At 48.8% G+C, this 17127-nt stretch overlaps 1 protein-coding gene across 5 annotated transcripts in view; it reads right to left on the bottom strand.

The window, feature by feature from the left end:
- Positions 1-2602: 2602 nt before the first annotated feature.
- Positions 2603-17127, bottom strand: part of CAPN5 (calpain 5) — a 63877-nt gene continuing 49352 nt past the window's right edge. For all 5 annotated transcript variants that reach the window (XM_063326856.1, XM_063326846.1, XM_063326837.1 and 2 more), the window contains 10 exons: positions 15370-15578; positions 14744-14936; positions 13980-14173; positions 13178-13255; positions 12461-12656; positions 11352-11474; positions 10624-10820; positions 10133-10254; positions 6438-6574; positions 2603-6097 (listed from right to left, as the gene is read on the bottom strand). In XM_063326856.1, the coding sequence (XP_063182926.1) occupies positions 5915-6097; positions 6438-6574; positions 10133-10254; positions 10624-10820; positions 11352-11474; positions 12461-12656; positions 13178-13255; positions 13980-14173; positions 14744-14936; positions 15370-15578 (1632 nt within the window). In that variant the 3' untranslated portion in view covers positions 2603-5914. The remainder of the gene's footprint in view (positions 6098-6437; positions 6575-10132; positions 10255-10623; positions 10821-11351; positions 11475-12460; positions 12657-13177; positions 13256-13979; positions 14174-14743; positions 14937-15369; positions 15579-17127) is intronic.

Below are 17127 nucleotides of genomic sequence, written 5' to 3' on the forward strand. Positions count from 1 at the left end.
GTGGGATGGGGACAGGTGCTGTCAGGCATTCTGGTTTGAATGCACCAGCCTACGCCTGTAAATGTGGGAACTGGGAGAGAAAAACACTTGGGGACCAGGAAACTCAGAGCTGAGGTTTTGCCTAGAAGCTTAATTCTGACCTGGTGACTCCCTGCCCAAATCTGGGCTAGTGTCTTTTCTCCTTCCTGCTGGGAAAGGTGGGGCTGGCTTTTAGCTGTGCTATGAAACACCACCGAGGTTTCTTACTTTGGTACAAAGCACGGCATCTTAGTTACCGAGTGGTGCAAAACACGCCCTTTTTTGCAGCAGCGTTAACACAAGATGTTTCTAAGCTCTGCCTTGGAACAAGGGGGCACGGAACCCTCCTGGGGACCAGGATGGCTGAATTTTTTTGGTGATGCTGCAGAAGTAAAGAGCAATGAGAGGGGGCCTCCTTCCTCCAAACTCTGCTCAAAATGTGGGAGAAATCACACCACGGCCACCCTGACCCTTTCCTAACCCTTAGAAACTCCCTGCAGCTGCCCAACCCTCTCATAGAAACCAGCTGTGAACAGACTTGGTTGACTTTAAGCTCAAGAGAGATGATTTGTGCCCACCTGGGGACATGCCCGGTTTCCCTCAAGCCTTACTCAATGTGCCAATGTGGTCTGTGTGGATGCGAGGGCAGATGCTGTCTGTGCCTGGGAATTGCTTCCCTCTGGACCACATCCGATGCACCTGGAAAAGGTCCAGCCTTTTCTTGTGCCCAGCATGTCCCATGGCAGTGTGGAAAGGCAGCGAGGGAGGCTCTGCCAGGGACACGGGGCTGGAACTGCTCCTCTGCCTGCATCTCTGGGTTTGAAGGTGGGATTTGAAGAGCTCGAGGAGCCTTTGGATGACTCCTACTCAGCAGACCATCACAGCTGCAGGTCATGGGTTGATCCCGGGGTATTTAATACCTGAAACATTGACCAAGGAGATGGTAGCACCTGAGCAGCTCTGAGGGACAGGCAATGAACCCACCCCCTTGCTGAAAGCCCTGGTACCTCTGTAGCCTTTCTTGCTAATAAACTCCCGTCTTGAGCAGCATGAGGCTCATATCCATATGGGAGGACTGTATATGGGTGTTAGGGTGGGACCAGGATGAAGGGGACCAGGGTGAAGGAGAAATATTCTAGCCTCATCTTGCAATGATGGCAGGATGTCTGTTCCTCTTGAAGATGCTCTTGCAGGTCAAAAGGAGATTCTGAAGTGTCAGTTTAGTTAGTTTAATGTTAGTTAGTGGGAATCCCTGGCAGAGGACAGTGCTGGAGGGATGAGGAAATGCTGCAGGACCCTTGGGGACCCTGGGCTGGATCCCGCCTGGAGCTGTGCACCACTCTGCTCCCCGCTGCTGGTCTCCGAACATGCACAAGCTCCCCACATCTCCACACTGATGTGCTGAGGTCCCACACTAATCCCAGCATCCCTGCCCATGTTGCCAGCCCACGTGATGCTGTGCACCACCAGCACAGGTACAGGCAAGGTTACAAAACAACCTCCACTTTCAAGCCTACCATCCCAGTACCAGATAAACTGGTGGGTGCTGGTGGGGAAGCATGATACCCCATGCCAACAGGATGATTTGTGGCTCGCCCAGGCTTGCATAGACCTTTTTTTTTGAATGTGCACAAAGCAGGACTCGGTAAAGCCACCTGGTCTACGCCAGAGCTCTTGTGCTATGTCCAGCAACAAGTATCACAGCCTCACAGGTGCTCAGCCGTGTCTACTGCCCAGGACTTCCCCCAGAACAGTATTAGGATGTTTGTGAGGTTGAGATGTTTGTGAGGCTCCCCCCTGAAGAATGCTCGTTGTAAGCTGTTTCAGTGATGGAGGCAGAGGAGTAGGATGCTCCTTTCTCTGTCTAGGGTTTGGTGACATTGTCCCAGAGGATGAGGAGAAGGATCTGGACGGGTGCCCCCACCCCACAATAAAAAGGCGTTTTCCAGATGCCTGCTTTGGGCTCCTGAGGACAGGCTGCAGAAGGGCACAGCTCCTCCACGCTGCAAAGACCTCGAGCACAGGCAGGTGATGGAGCTGGGACCTGGAAGCTGAGATGGGAGCAAGACCCAGCACTTTGGGACATGTGTTACAGCAGCAACATTGGAGCCTCTCATGGGCAGGGACAGGCTTTTCGCTTCCCAAATGCTCCCAACATGCAATCTGCAAGTTTGTTCTTTGAGGGAAAGCCATCCAAAAATCATATCCTCCTGATGCTTTCCCCATAATCCTTTTTTTTTTATTTTTTTTTTCAATGTGCAGAGCTTTTTCCAAGTCAGGTGAGGCTCCAACACCCAAGTTGCCTGCACTTTGAGGCACAGGATGCAAAGGTTTTACAGTCAGAGGGGGTTACCCTTCTCCTCCCTGGCTTTTCCCAGTGAACGTGAGTGTAACCTTGCGTGAAACCTTCATGCAGATTGCCTTGCCTCAGCCTCAAAGTCCGCAGAGAAAACAATTCGAATGGAGTTCAGCGCATCAAGCAGATTAAAAAGGCTCCGCAGAGCCACCTGGTGCCCATCAAAAGCATTCGGGAAGAACACAGCAGTTGAAAGGCAGGGAGTCTGAATAAAATATACACAATTTATTTATAGGAGGTTTACAGCTGTACAACGTTGGCTTTCTGTTTGGACCACTCTCTGATCTTGTGCAACACGACACATCAGTGCCTTTGGAGATGAAGACAAGTCATAGCCTGTTTTAACATGCAGACGTCAAAAAGAAATGGATTTCACATAATGGCAGGCTACGTGCAACCATTGAAATGATTAACAAAAGAAAAGGAAAATAAATCAGAGACATGTCCTGCACCACCTGGGAGGGACTGGAAAGTGCTTATCAGATCTGCCCTCCCCTCAGGCGAAAAAAACCCTGAATATTTCTGTTTACTTCATTCAAAGAGAAAAGGCATCAACATTAGGAATGGCATTTCAGTAACTCCATCTGCTCTACAAACAAGACCAAAAAAAAAAAAAAAGCAAAGAGGTAATTTTTGTTATCCCATTATCCCATTGGAAATGTAGGGGGAAGAAGGCTTCTGCTTTAACTTTTCAAAAGTTAAAAAAAAAGAAAAAATATTACTAATATTAAGACATTTTGGTCCTGATATAGCATGATGACTTTTTATTTTTTTTGAAGAAGCAGCTATTAAGAAGCTGCCTTTCCTCTCATTATGGCTTGGTTCTCTCAAGTAGGAAGCAAGGAGGCTGCCCGTGGTGACCAGGGCATCGCTACTCCTTGGCAAGCTTCAGCGCCGTTCCTTGGGGATCACGGTGCAGTTTGGCACATGCCAGAGCACTCCTGGCCAAATGGCTCTCGTTTGCTGAAGCTATCGGTAGCCTGATTTCCTGAGAAAACAAGGCTAATGTGGGCAGGCTGGGTAACCCCATCTGCCGATGACGGTGCGAAGCTCCTGTGATGTTCCTGTGATGTTCTCCCTTAGCTACAGAGCTTCCCCCTGCCAGGTGAGGTATCTTTGGGCATCACAGTTCCTCTCACGTACTATTCTGAACGTAAGCCTGTGAGATCGTCTCCTAAGACCTAAATCATGCCTTCTAGCTCCACAATGATGCTTCCATCTATTTTCAGTGATGAGTCCAATGAAAACAAAACAAAACAGTCAAAATATCTCTGAATCAGTCTGCCCAAATTCAAGGATTTGCTTTGATGTTGGGGTCAAAATGCTGCTTTACCAAACTAGGAGCCAATTCTGCAAGATGCTGAACTAAACCAGGTCCCAGTGATGGCACCGGTAGTTAGAGGGTGTCCAGCACAAGGCAGGAATAACTGAGGCTTGGAAAGAGCCTTCTGTGGGCCACAGCTTGCTACAGCTCTAAGCTTGGAAAACAAGACCTAAGAAAATAAGCAATTTGGTCAAAAATCCAATTCATAACCACAGGAGGTAAATTCTGAAGATCTGAAGATGAAGATTGCCCAGAGAAGCTGTGGCTGCCCCATCCCTGGAGGGGTTCAAGGCCAGGTTGGACGGGGCTTGGAGCAACCTGGGCTGGTGGAAGGTGTCCCTGCCCAGGGCAGGGGGTTGGAACTGGATGATCCTTAAGGTCCGTTCCAACCCGAACCATTCTATGATTCTATGAAGAAAGGGGAAGAACAGCCTGAAGAAATCAATGAAATTGTACTCTATGCTTCTGGATGCACCAAGAATTGAGCTGGCAGCTAATGTGACTTCAGGGAACATCTTACCACGTTATAGATTTAGGAGATCTTTAGGGACTTTAAAAAAAATAAATACAGACTTGCAGCACAAACATGGGCATTTCATAGGACAAACAGAAACCCTACTTGCTATGGCAAAAGAAGGCTTTTGTGTTCACTTGTCCTTGCAGGTACAGAACTCTGCTCGGGCCAAGATGACAAGTTTACATCATATGTATTCATTTCCACTTGCATGCAGGTGACTGCAAAAGATATATTTGTTAGAAAATGTCAGAAAAAAAAACACCTTACCTTGCACCATTTTTAAAGGCACATGAATAAAAAAAAAAAACAAAACCCAACCTAAACAACAGGAGTGAAAAAATGCTTTGAAACCTGCCCTGATCAGCTGCTGAAAGGCCAGACAAGGGTTTGTTGTTTGGCTTATTGGGGATGGTTTATAAGAAGCCAGATTCTGCCACCCAGTGGAATAAGGAAGATAAACCCAGTCTTCATGGCAAACAGGAGCAGATCATGGCCCTAGACGTGGCCCCAAGGATGGGTTTGGGTTGTGCTTGTGAGACTGGCTCTAGCACTGTGCAACTCATCCTCCAGGCCCAGAGGCTGGAAATGAAGGGTGAGAGATGGACACTGGTATGAATTAAATATTCCCAGCACTTTCAGGCTGCACTGGGAGCAGCGCTCCTCTTCTCTCCTCCAGTACAAGCTAAAATCCCACCATTTTTAAAAAGAATTTGGGAAAGCGAGGCACTGAGAAATGATGCACTGTGTGCAGCAGTAAAGATGGAGCCTGTTGAGCAAAGCTCCCCGTCCCTTGGACCTGATGCTTTGGCCTTCAGAGGAACTCATCTCCTCTTATCTTAACACTGAACAGCCCCAGCAGACAATCCAACCCAGCTACTGGGGTGAGCTCTTGGGATGGGGACGGCATGAAGACATGGAGACAGCAGGCACCACGGCAGTTCGAGAGGCACGCGCAGGAGCTGAGTCCAGACCGATTCAAAAACCTGACCCCAGAGAACAGTTGTCCCACCATGGTTGTTGGCATCTTTGCATCCTTCAGAGATGCATGGGGTTCAACAAGACTCAGGAGGAGACAGCTTGTCCCTAAAATGATGGAGCCTTTAGTCTCGTTGCCCCTGTGGATGTGGGATTGCCTTGGCGCATTGTCCTTCCAGTTGCAGTATGCAAACCCATACCCAGAAAACATCCAAAAGGCCCCGATCTATTTTTCCACTTCTCCTTTGCTGAGGTGCCTCCACAGAGAAGCGATTACATGGCAGTTTCACAGGTGACGACTCCACACACGCTACTCTAAAACCAAGCAGACACATCGAAGATGTGTTGAAGCAGCTGGTGGGACCGCGGTGGCCACACGTGTGCGTGGTGGCACCTGTGTGCCAGCCTGTGTAAACAAACAGCATCAGGGCATCGTGCTCTGGCTGTCAGGACACACGGCACGTCCACAGCGATCCCACGGGGCACAGGGCGGCGATGGGGGCTGCGGAGGACGCCAGCAGAAGGATCGTTGCGGTTCCCCAAAAAGGCACCATTTTTTAACATTGAAAACACAAGATTGGCTCCTTTGAGTGGAATGCATGCGTAGTTCATATACACCTTGCAGATGGTAGGTAGGCTGTGTGTGTGTGTATATATATATATGTATGTATGTGTGCATGTCTATATACACATATGTGGCACCAGAAGAAGAGTCCTTGGGTACTCAGACGTTGGTGAGGATGTTACTGCTGAGCAACCTTACAGCGATGGTCCCAGGGAGATCATTTGATCTCCTGTTCCCCTTGTCCTGGAGGTGCAGGGTGTGCACCGACTGCCGGTCGCTGGGATCCCCCGTGAGCACCACTTGGCCCAAGAACTCGTCGCTTATTAAGTTGTGGTTCCAGATCTGGGGAAACAAAACAGACACGAGGGTAGGTCTTTGGGGGATTCAGCCAACCTTCATGCACCGGGGAGGAGGAGGGGTTATTGGAGACTGGCTCTGAGCTGGAGCCGGGGAGGTGGTCAAGGTGTGTGTGGGGGTCACTCTGTAACTGAGAGGGGTGAAGGATATGCATTTAGCAGTTGCCACAGCTCAGCCGTGGTGGTGAGTGGTTGAGCTGCATGAATTGATGATGCTCAACCTTGGGGAGCAGACCCGCTGTGGACAGTGTGAGGAGAAGGCAGGTGCGGGGGTTCAAGTGAAAGAGAGTCTCCATCCCTCAGCTCACTGGTCGCCTGCTGGGTACCTGAACAATGATGGGTTGTCCTGGCTTCTTGCGGTAGAAGAGCCCTTTCACGTCAAATTCTGGAGACACCGTGTTCTTCTTCACTGGAGAGCGAACTTTTTGCCCTTCACACTTTATGATCACATAAGGGTCAGCTCCTGGGGAGAGAATTTTTGCTTTGTTATAGATCCTGTAAGTCCTCAGAGCCCTCTTCCATGGGCACCATGCAACACTTTTCCTCCGTACCCTACCAGAGGAGATGGATATCTGCCAAAAAGTTCATCACACCCCACATGATGTCCGTGAAACTCAGCTGTTGGGCTCAGGCTTAATTCTGTTAGGTGACATCATCCTTGGGCAGCAGGTGGTGATGGACTGCCACGAAATGGCCGCCTCTTCCTTGACCCCATATTCTACATAAACACTCCTTCATCACTTCAAATCCTCCTGACCTTTGGAGTGAATCTTTCATGGAAGACACTGCCCTGCTCAACTCTCCTTTCAGGATTTGCTCTGCTGAAGGCAGGCAGAAATAAAGCCATGGAGAAGAGAAGGAGGCTCACGGAGGATGTTCCACACCAGGAAACACCAAGAAGGCAAGGGCCTTCAAGCTGCAAAAACCCACTTGCTTCCACTGCAGCTTATATACTCCCAAGCCAGGCTAACTTTGGTTTTACTTTAAGGTGATAAATATCTACCTCAGCAGGGACTATGCATCAATCATTGGCACATCTTCCTCCTAGACTTAGTGAGACTCAAATGCTGCAGAGGGTGTCAGTATAACAACTGGATAAGAAAAATGCTGGGTGGTCAAGGTGACAAGAGATGGCACAATGCTGAGCCAAAATTAAGTGTCAAGATGTGCTAATTTATGAGATCCCAAAATGGGGAGCCTTAAGATGGAAATATAAAAGGTTTTTAAAGAGGTGAAGGTGGTTCTTAGAGTATTTGCTGTGGGCAAGAATTCAGGGAGAAGATCAAAATGTCAAAAAGGATCATTGGTGGTAGTGCGAGACATGGGGAAGAGAAAGACTGGACAACGGGGGGCAACCAGGTGAAATGAGCGGGAAGTGGAGGAGATGAAAGCAGACAAAATGGGTAAGTGGGAAGCCAGAGGAGAAGTTCATGAAGGAATGTGTAACAGGTCAGTGGGAAAGGAAGGTTATCATAGAATCATAGAATCTTCATGGTTGGAAAGGACCTTTGAGATCATCGAGTCCAGCCAAACAACCTACAATCTCTGCCACTAGAGCATGCCCTGAAGTGCCACATCTAGACGTTTCTTAAACACCTCTAGGGACGGTGACTCAACCCCCTCCCTGGGCAGGCTGTTCCAGTGCCTGACCACTCTTGCAGTAAAGGAATTCTTCTGAATATCTAATCTAAACCTCCCCTGCTGCAGCTTCAGACCATTTCCTCTGGTCCTGTCATTATTCACCTGGGAGAAGAGGCCAACACCCACCTCTCTCCAACCTCCTTTCAGGGAGTTGTGGAGGGCAATGAGGTCTCCCCTCAGCCTCCTCTTCTCCAAGCTAAACATGCCCAGCTCCCTCAGCCTCTCCTCATATGACTTGGTATCCAGATCCCTCACCAGCCTGGTAGCTCTCCTCTGGACACGCTCCAGCACCTCAATGTCCCTCTTGTACAGAGGGACATTATCACAATATCCCAGCTGGAACAAGACAGTCATAGGGAACAAGCAGGCCACAAAGATGGAGAATAAAGTTACCAAGTTTAGAGACTATCAGCCTACAGCTGGATGGTACCTGAGCTTCCAGGACAGGGATTAGTGAACATTTTCCCCTTATGAAAAAAGTGTTTGTTTGGGGAATTTCAGTAGAGAATGAGCTATTGCTATGGAAATTTAATGGCCAGAATGCATTTTCTCACCATGAGCTTTAGTGGCTATGGTGGAAGCACAGACCAGGTGGATGAGTTTTCTTGTCCAAGGGAATTGTGGAAATGAGGATGAACAAACCACCCCCTTCTGAGGGCCTGTGATTTAAGAAGCACGTCTTTGATTGCCAGACCACCTCCTCACTAGCTTTCTGTCTGCAAGGATCTGGCTCCCCTTGTGGGACACAGATGCTGGATTTCACAGTTATTTTTCCAAACTAGCCTTGTCTTTTGGGATGTCCCATTAAATCTTCATATTCCATCAGCCGGAGCCAAATTCCCATCTGTAAATCACTATTTCCAAAGCAGTATGAAATGCCTGGGCCGGGAGATGTGAGAGATGCCATTGCACTGGAAAGCACCAAACATGCAGGCTGTTGGTGGTGGGAGCTGAACAGCTGGAAAACAGCTGGAAAAAAGCCATTCCCAGCAGCCTCTGGCTGAAAAAGAGATATTTTGATGTCTCTCTCCAGAACCAGTATGCACACTTGTATGAAGAAAAGATACATCTCCTTGTTTCCGTGAACAGTTCAGAGACTTTTGGTTACAGATTTCCCTGCAGTGCTACAGATACACCCAGCTATTTTGAGAAACCCATGAAAAAGCAACATACCTAGGGCAAAATTCCCTCCCAAACTGCAGACAAGGCAGGAGGACTCGCTTTGTGGCACGTGATAAATAAGCAAATTGGGCTAGTCTTTGTCCTAAGGAAGGATCGTGCTCATCACTTTCAGGGCTCTAGTGATATGCAGCCCTGATAATAATGCTTGGGTGAAAAAAAAAAAAAAGGTTTTTAATTACATTTTTAATTTAGATTTTTTAAATTTTAAGTTTTAAATTTCTACACTTTATATTTGACTTCAAAGTGACTGGCTAACCCTTGCTACATTCAACACATGACCTTGTCTCAGGAGATGGGGAAGGAAGGCTAGGATCTGGTCCATGCCCACGGAGGAAAGGTATTTGCTTCTTCATCACACCCTCTAGTGCCTTTCATCCCTACTTCAACAACTTTCCAGTGCAAGTCATCACTGCCCCTGGGTTTCTTGGTCCAAATGTCCCAGGAAGACTGAACATGGGGTTCCTACCACAAGCTTCTGCGTGGCTGCAGGACGTGGCGAGGCATGGTGCTGCTGCTGTCTTTCATGCAAGAAAAGTGCTGGATGTTAGAATTGCATGAGAGCATGGTAGGACCATGAAAATGAACCTTTAGAGGACCAAGGAGGAAGACATACATTGAACTGTGCTGGTGGTGGCTGAAGTCATCTCAGAGGGCTCCTAGGAGCCAAGCATGGAGCAGGACTTATAGGAAATAGAGGGAGAGGCTCTCAATCCACACCATCCCAAAATGTGCTAAATTTGACCTACCGCCTACTGATAGACATTTATCCAGCCTCCGGTGATGAAGACTATTGCAACACATCGGCCTGTTCCATTGCTCCTCTGTCCTTCCTATTAAAAAGCCTTTAAATAAAATTCCTGACTTTTACAGCTGCACATATGCAGGAAGAAAGCCTGGATTGTTATAGGATCACTGCTAAGGGCTTTGGGGAAGTTTTGGGAGGATCACCTGGGGATATTAGACAACAGCCTAAATATAACAGCTCCCAGATCATGTCCATAGCAAGAAGTGAGTTTGATTCTCCATGGACTTTCTTCTCCTCTGGTGTGTGAATCAGGCACGTTCCCTGAAAAAAATACCTGAGGACAACAAATCCCAGCAACCTCCCACCTCGTGAAACCACCTCCCCCTTTTCCCACTGAAACAACCACCTCCCAACTCCTCCAGGACTAGACAACAGGCAAGGAAAGGTCAGTACCTCCTTGGGAGTCCTGATTCTTGAGCCCAGCTGCAGCGAGGACATGGATCTGGGACACCACTTGCGGGTAACCACACATCCCACTCCAGCAGGTGTGTGGTGGCTCATCCAGCGTCAGCTCTCTGCAGGGAAAAACATATGGCCTTTGAGAGGTGCCCAGCCTTGCCCCATGGGCGGCCCGAAGAGATTGCTCCAGCAGGATGGAAGGACTATGCACTGTCCACTGTCAGCCTCTGCTCCCCGGTCCAACCTCCTCAACCTAGGTTTGGGACACTCTTCCATGCCGTGCCTAGAATCAGACTGGGAGCTTCTCTGCATGTCTGTGGTAGGACCTTATCAAGATGCCCTGTCTCTTGGCCAACCTTGAAAGGAAGCAAACCACCAGCTCCAGGCAAGGCTATGACCAACTCCAATCAGGAAAACCACATGTCTAAAGCACAGGGCTCTCTCCAAATAGCCAGCTCCTCCCCACCACTGCTCTTGCTCCTTACCGGCAATCTGAAGGCACATCCGTGAAAATCCTGAGAAGGAACTCGCCTACATGACCAGGGTCAAAAGTGGTGGGGATGATGACGTAGCGGCCTTCCTTCAGGTCCGTCCTCAGGAAGACGCTGCGGGAGTTAATGTAAATGGAGCTGGCCACCTTCTGCTGCAGGGTGTGCATCCGGTAGTTCCTGTTCAGCTCCACCTGGGCAGAGACCACAGTGGGACAGTCAGCAGGACAGCGCTGAGTGACAATGTATTGGTATCCACCTTGGGAGGCCAGACTGCAACAAGGACTGACCCCACAGCGCTGGGAGAGCTGGAGTTAAGAGAACCAGATTGGTGTGTCCCAATGGTGCATCCCAATGGATGGAAAACAAGTGTGGATGTGGCTCTCTCAACTCCGTTGGCTCAGGAATTTGTTCCCTCTTGCACTCCAGCTTGACACTGGGGCCCGGTAAGCAACATATAAGGATCAGTCAAACGGATTTCAGCATTTGGAGATGACAGAATAACCATTGCTTTTAGGAAGGGGAACTTGTCCATGCTGTCATTGTTCACCTCCGAAATTTTTCACCATCTCTAGAGGGGGTCAGGCTGTGCTGAAGGCACCCCAGGGACTCCCAGAATAATGTTTAAATGAACAATACCAGTGGTCATGCAGGACTGATATACCGCTCCACCACTAACAAATTTGCAGGGGGATTCAGGCCAACATGCAGGATCCATGGTCTACCTTATGGATATCAAAGCCTATGGCCAGGTTCTCTCCTTTGCCCTCTTTGCGACTGGTCCTTTTTGGCTTCTGCTGGATGGAGATCAGCACTTCATCTTCTGCCTTCTTCACATCAAACACGTACTAGAAGCAAAGGGAGGAAGGTGAGGGAGGAATTCTAAGACAGGATCATTGGGAATGGGTGGGTGTGGACAAACAGTAGAGTTGACCTCTGCTTCTCCTCACCCACCTCACTGCAAAGACAACCTGGCTTCAGTACCACCATTCAGAGCCCACACCCACTCCTCTTAGGACTTGGTATCATCTTGCCAAGCCAGAGACTTTTTAGCTCATCTTAGAAAAGACCGAATCAGATTCAGCAGAATCCAAGGAGTCCAGATGCAGCCTCATACCAGAGAGTCTCACCCCTTGCAGTCTGCCACAAGTCCTCCATGGCATGGAAGGAGGAACTGACGTTCACAGAGACATAAGATGAAGGCTAATACAGAGCTAGGAGCAGAAAACAACTCTCCCACATCCTTGATGACAGCTCCTGCAATGGACAAGACCATCCTTCACCTGCTTGTTAGATGAAGGACTCACAAGAACTTGTCTCTTGTTACTGAGAACCCCAGTTCAGAGGAGGACAGGACAGAAGAGCTTGTTGCAGGAGACGAACTTCCGAGCAGGGCCTTTTTTGAAGGCCAAGCTACAAGGAAATGGCCCTATAGATTACACCTGTACTGGTAAATTTAGCAATGCCATGGTTTAGGCAAAGGAACTAGAATTTGATCATTCAGACATCCAAATTGTTGGAAATGGTTCCTGTCCCTGTTTGACTAGTGCCAGCTAACACTGCTACCCAGTGGCAGAGTTTGCTGTTTGCTTGTGCCAAGACGCTCTACACCAGGCACTTGGATGCAGTCTTCCAGATAAGAGGGATAAAGTTAACAAAGTTGGCCTGGGTGCTGGTCATGCTATGCCAGGGGTCTCAGTCAGAGAGTGGTCATAAGCACATTTAATCTACTAGAGGTCTGGTAGCCATTTTGGCCTTCTAGGTCCCTGTAGGAGATTTAAACACTTGCAAGCACATGTGAAAGCTCCAGAAGGTCCTCTGGACCATGACTCACTTGGGGATTCTGCAAAAAGGTGTCCTTGTGATTGATACAGCCTCCACAGCGGTTCTTCAAGGGGTCGCTATTTCTGGTCCATGCCCCATGTAGCACTGCCTCCTCCCAGGTCTTGTGGATGCTCAGGTAGGACGTGTTGATGAGACGGCACTTGATGATGTCTGTGAAGTATTTGCAGAAATCTTCAAAGGTCATCCTAAGTCAGGAAAGGACAGAGCTGTGTTATCTTGCTTCGCTCCCTTCAGGGGGTTTTCTTGATCACCTGATAGAGACAGTATGTTGGTAGCCTCTAATGGCTGATGAACAACAAGAGGTGGAGATACCCTTTTCCATGCACGCAGTAAATATTTATTCAGTTTAAACAATAGAGCTCTGTGTTTCGGAGTGAGAGAAGCAGAGTAGTGCCCCTTCCTCCACACGTGGGTACATGTTGCATTGAAACATACCTGGTGAGGCTGTTAAGTTCAAGACATTAAAAACAGGTTCCCAGTACCCTGGTGAAATGGTTTGGACCCAGTGTGATACAGAGCAATCCTAGGGTCATGGCCATCCAAAGCTAATACCCATGGGCTCAAGGAGGAGGTTTCACTAAAGATCCTAGGGTTTGGAAGGCTGTTTGCTCTGGATAGTTGTTTGCACAGAAATGACTCACATGCTTCATGGGGTGGGAGGACCCTGTGGGCATGGCCCGTGGCGACAACCCCAAGAGGGACTCACCAGAACTCTCCATCATCTTCCACTGTCATCCCCATCTTCTCTCTCTCACTTTTACTCACTTTCTGCCACTCCTCAGAGCTGTGGGAAGAGTACGGGGTCATTACTGTGAGGGCAAAGGGACACACAAGAATTCAAGAGGCTACCTGGCCTCAGCAGGACCTCTCAAGGGCACAAGGCCTCTATAAAGCTCCAGCCATGCAACCAGTCCCCACACTGCTCTGGTTAGCTCATATTCCAAACATGGGGGAAGTGTAGCACGACTTGGGGCTTCAACTTCCTTCTTTACCAGTGGAACTGAATCCAGCTTGGCAAGATTTTGTTTGGCCAGTACAATCACAACCCTATCAGTGAAGATAACATAATGGACTCTGGCCAAAGGCTCTGGTTACATCTGGTTCTTCATCCCACCCACAGACTCCACAGCAGTCAGTGGTGGCAGTGGTTGATTCTGTTGGGTGCTGTTTTTGCAGGAACAAGAGTGGGAGTGGAAAGGTGAGCTATAACCATCCTTGACTAGTGTGAATGTGCTGGTGATTTCACCACAACACCATCAGAGCCTTAATGAGAAGGTCTGCCAAGCTCCGCCATCCTCCTGCTGTTCTCCAGGGACCCCAGGGCAAGGAATGCACCTACCCCAGTGAAAGGGGTTTAGGACATGGGTTGAAGCAGCATCCCACAACTGCCTGTACAACATTATTCTGCGAGTGTGGATGTAGCCAAATTGTCTCATGCCTCAAGGCTTGCTCTAGACCAGTTTTTTCCACCAACAAAGAAGGTGCTGCTGCTGCCTGTCCTAACTTACGTGTCGCTCCAAGGGCCGTTCCACTCCCGCTCGCCCCATGGGTTGCGCATGCGGATCATGTCCAGCTTCTCTGACTTGAAGAAGGACAGCAGGCCATGGCCCAGGCGGACCTTCCGCACGTCCGTCACTGCATATGCATGGCCCTTCACCAGCCCGCAGGCCAGGCGGGCCTCCATGTCAGCCGCTGACGTGGCCTGGGCAGAGGGACACAAACAGTGCTCGTACCAGGGGGATATGACTGCCTTTGCAAGGACTGGGGAAAAAAGAGAACTCAGATTTCCCTCTAGGGTGCTCTGAGCTGAAAAGGAGAGCACTAATACTAAGGGACAGAGCCAGTTGCTTTGAGAGATGTATCAGATGCCATTTTAGGTGCCAGTTCCTTCCTGGTCTTCATCTGCTGCATGAGGTCTCTAAGCTCCCATGCTGTCAACCAATAAAACTCATCCTACTGGTTATAACCGGAGGTCTGGCACCCAGTGTTTGTAGATAGGTCCACATGCAGACATCAAAATCACTTTCTCTGAAGTAAATCCTTTCCTAACATTCAAAGGGTGGTGGGATGAATTTGGTCTCTTGGACATAGCAAGAAGGAATAAAGAGGGTTGTCATCCAGGCTTGACTCCCTTTGCCATTCACGGGAAGAAGTAGGAACCCTTGGCCATAATTTATCTGATCTAATTTAGAAGTGTCCAACAGTGTAAGATGACTGCATCCTAAAATGCCTATTCCCATGGCACCGTGACCATACAGGTAAATTTGCTTACTTTGATGGAGCAGCTGATGAGGCCTCCCCGGTTGTGCACCTTCAACACACGCTCGAAGAGGAGGTTTCGCTTGGCTTCATCAGTGATGTAGTCCCCTTCAGTCAGGTCGATAGGTTCAGAGACCCCGCCAGTAAAGTCTACCAGGGCATCAGCTGTGTTACCTCCATCCAGAGCCTCGTAACAACCTGACAACCTGAAAGAGGGTGACAGGGATGGCACAACAACACTGACCTGACATTTTAAGGGGTCTGGGACAGTTCTTGAGGCAGCCTGGAGAACAGAGATTTGTAAAACAACTTTCAGTGGGTGAGGACAGAAAACCAAGGTGAAAAATAAGACCCACGTTCCTTGCAGCACTCTTGCTGTCATAGGACAAAGTAAACGGAACCTGAAATCCCTAGGATAGATGTTACTTAAACAAATGTGGAGTTGGAGGATATTTTGCTTTGAGAGTCAGTTAAGGCTAGAAAAGACGTTTTTTTACAGTTTCTGTCTGTTTGAGATATGTCCTACTCCTCCCCAGGAAAGCTGTTGTTTCCACCAGTGCAAACCAAATGATGAATGAACAGAGAGGAAAAACAGGGTGCCCAGGTCCCAGTTTGTTCTGCAACTGCCCAGGTACCTACTTGGCATAAGCTTTCTCCACCAAGGCGCACCAGAACTCATTCCTGGAGTTGGAGTGGCAGTAGATGAGCTGGTTGTGGAGTGTGGGCAGGCGGTCATCTATCACCACGTCCAGCCACTGACCAAAACGCCAGAACTGGAAGTGGAAGATCCCCACGTAGCTCTCAGGTTTCTCGGGATTCCACTCCTGCTCCTTCCAGTCTGGGATGACCTGTAAGAGAGGAGGCACATGCACCTAGGTTGTTCCCTGTTTTGCTGGGTTTGACTCCCATCCTGGAACTAATGCAGACAACATCAAAGACAAAGAAGAATATGACAAGTTTGGACTTGTTTATAGTCTGTTGGGGCCAGATTTTGGACCTGGTTCCTCCAATGCAGACTAGATTAACATATTCTGGTATAGCTTAGACTTCATTGTGCTTGGGAAGATGGGGTTAAAGGTCCTCATCTTCTTTCTTTTAATTCTACCCTGGACATCTGCTGCCATCTACTGCTATAGACAGGCTATTAGAGCAGAAGACTCCTCTGTGTGACCAGGGGTGGTTATTTTTATGACCACATTTTGTTCATTTTAGTGTCATTAGGGTACCACTAAGACAGGGCACCTTCTTTGATCCTCTTACTTGATTCTGGTGTGAATTGACTGGCAAAAAGCAAGTGGTGTGTTCATCTACCTGGTGGTAATAAACAGGGACCAGACACTCTGGTACATCTACTCTGCTAAATAAAAGTGGGAAAAGCAAGATCCCCATCCCCACAAGGACCCTCTTCTTCCCTATCAAGAGCTACCATACTCATCCAAGCAAGCACGGGGAGGTGACTTGCTGAAAGAAGGAAAAGAGGACCTGGCGTGAAAGGAACCCTAGAGCAGCTGAGGGGCTTAGGGGGTGCAGGTTTGGTGCCACTGCTGTCTGTACTGCCAGTGGGACAAGGCACAGGCGAAGGGCAACTGCAAAAGTCCATAGTGCTTCATGGCTGCGGGCACCACCAGCTTAGCTTTGAATGGAAAATGCACCTCACAGTTGGGACAGAAACGGGCACAGCCATACACAGATACTACAACTAGGAGGATCTGCATTTTATTTAGAACCAGGACACAGAGGCAGACAGCAAGGAACTGTCCCACCACAGCTTAGCTTTTGTTGAGGGTGAAGGCAACATGGTTTTACTTCATGGGCTGTGAGGCCACGTACAGTTAGTGTCGTTGATAGTTGACAAGTATTGACCGATTCAGCTGCAGTAATGTGACCAACTGTCCACATTTTGCTTCTTTACTTACCTGCTGCCAAAGCATCATGACCTAAGCGAGGAAAAAACTCCAACGGGCCCACGGGGAAAATTATGTTCCGCTCCACCAAATAATCCCTGTCCTGCAGAGACAGCTGCCAGTGTTGGGGCGGGACAGGACGGGACACAGACACATTGCATTGAAAGAGGCTCTTCAGGAAGTTCTGGGCCATGGAGAGACCCTCTGCACTGTGCCTTAGCCCTTGTCCAGCTGCCGGAGCGCTTTGTGCTTTTTTTTTTTGCTTGCCATCATGAAGCTGTAACCCTGCAGAGAGACCTCTCTGTGGAGAGCCCCCCAACACCTCAGCTACCAGCAACGATCCAGCTCAGGGCTTTTATTGCTCCTACACTGAAATATTAATGACGCCATCGGCCTTGAGAGCTCACTGGCACTCCTGAGTTATCTGAATCAATAGAAGCAGAGCAGACAGAGCCATGAAAAAGTGCTACTTTTGGAGGGTTTGGCGATTTCC

The sequence above is a fragment of the Chroicocephalus ridibundus genome, chromosome 1 (assembly GCF_963924245.1).
Source record: "Chroicocephalus ridibundus chromosome 1, bChrRid1.1, whole genome shotgun sequence".
In the NCBI taxonomy this organism is placed as follows: Eukaryota; Metazoa; Chordata; class Aves; order Charadriiformes; family Laridae; genus Chroicocephalus; species Chroicocephalus ridibundus.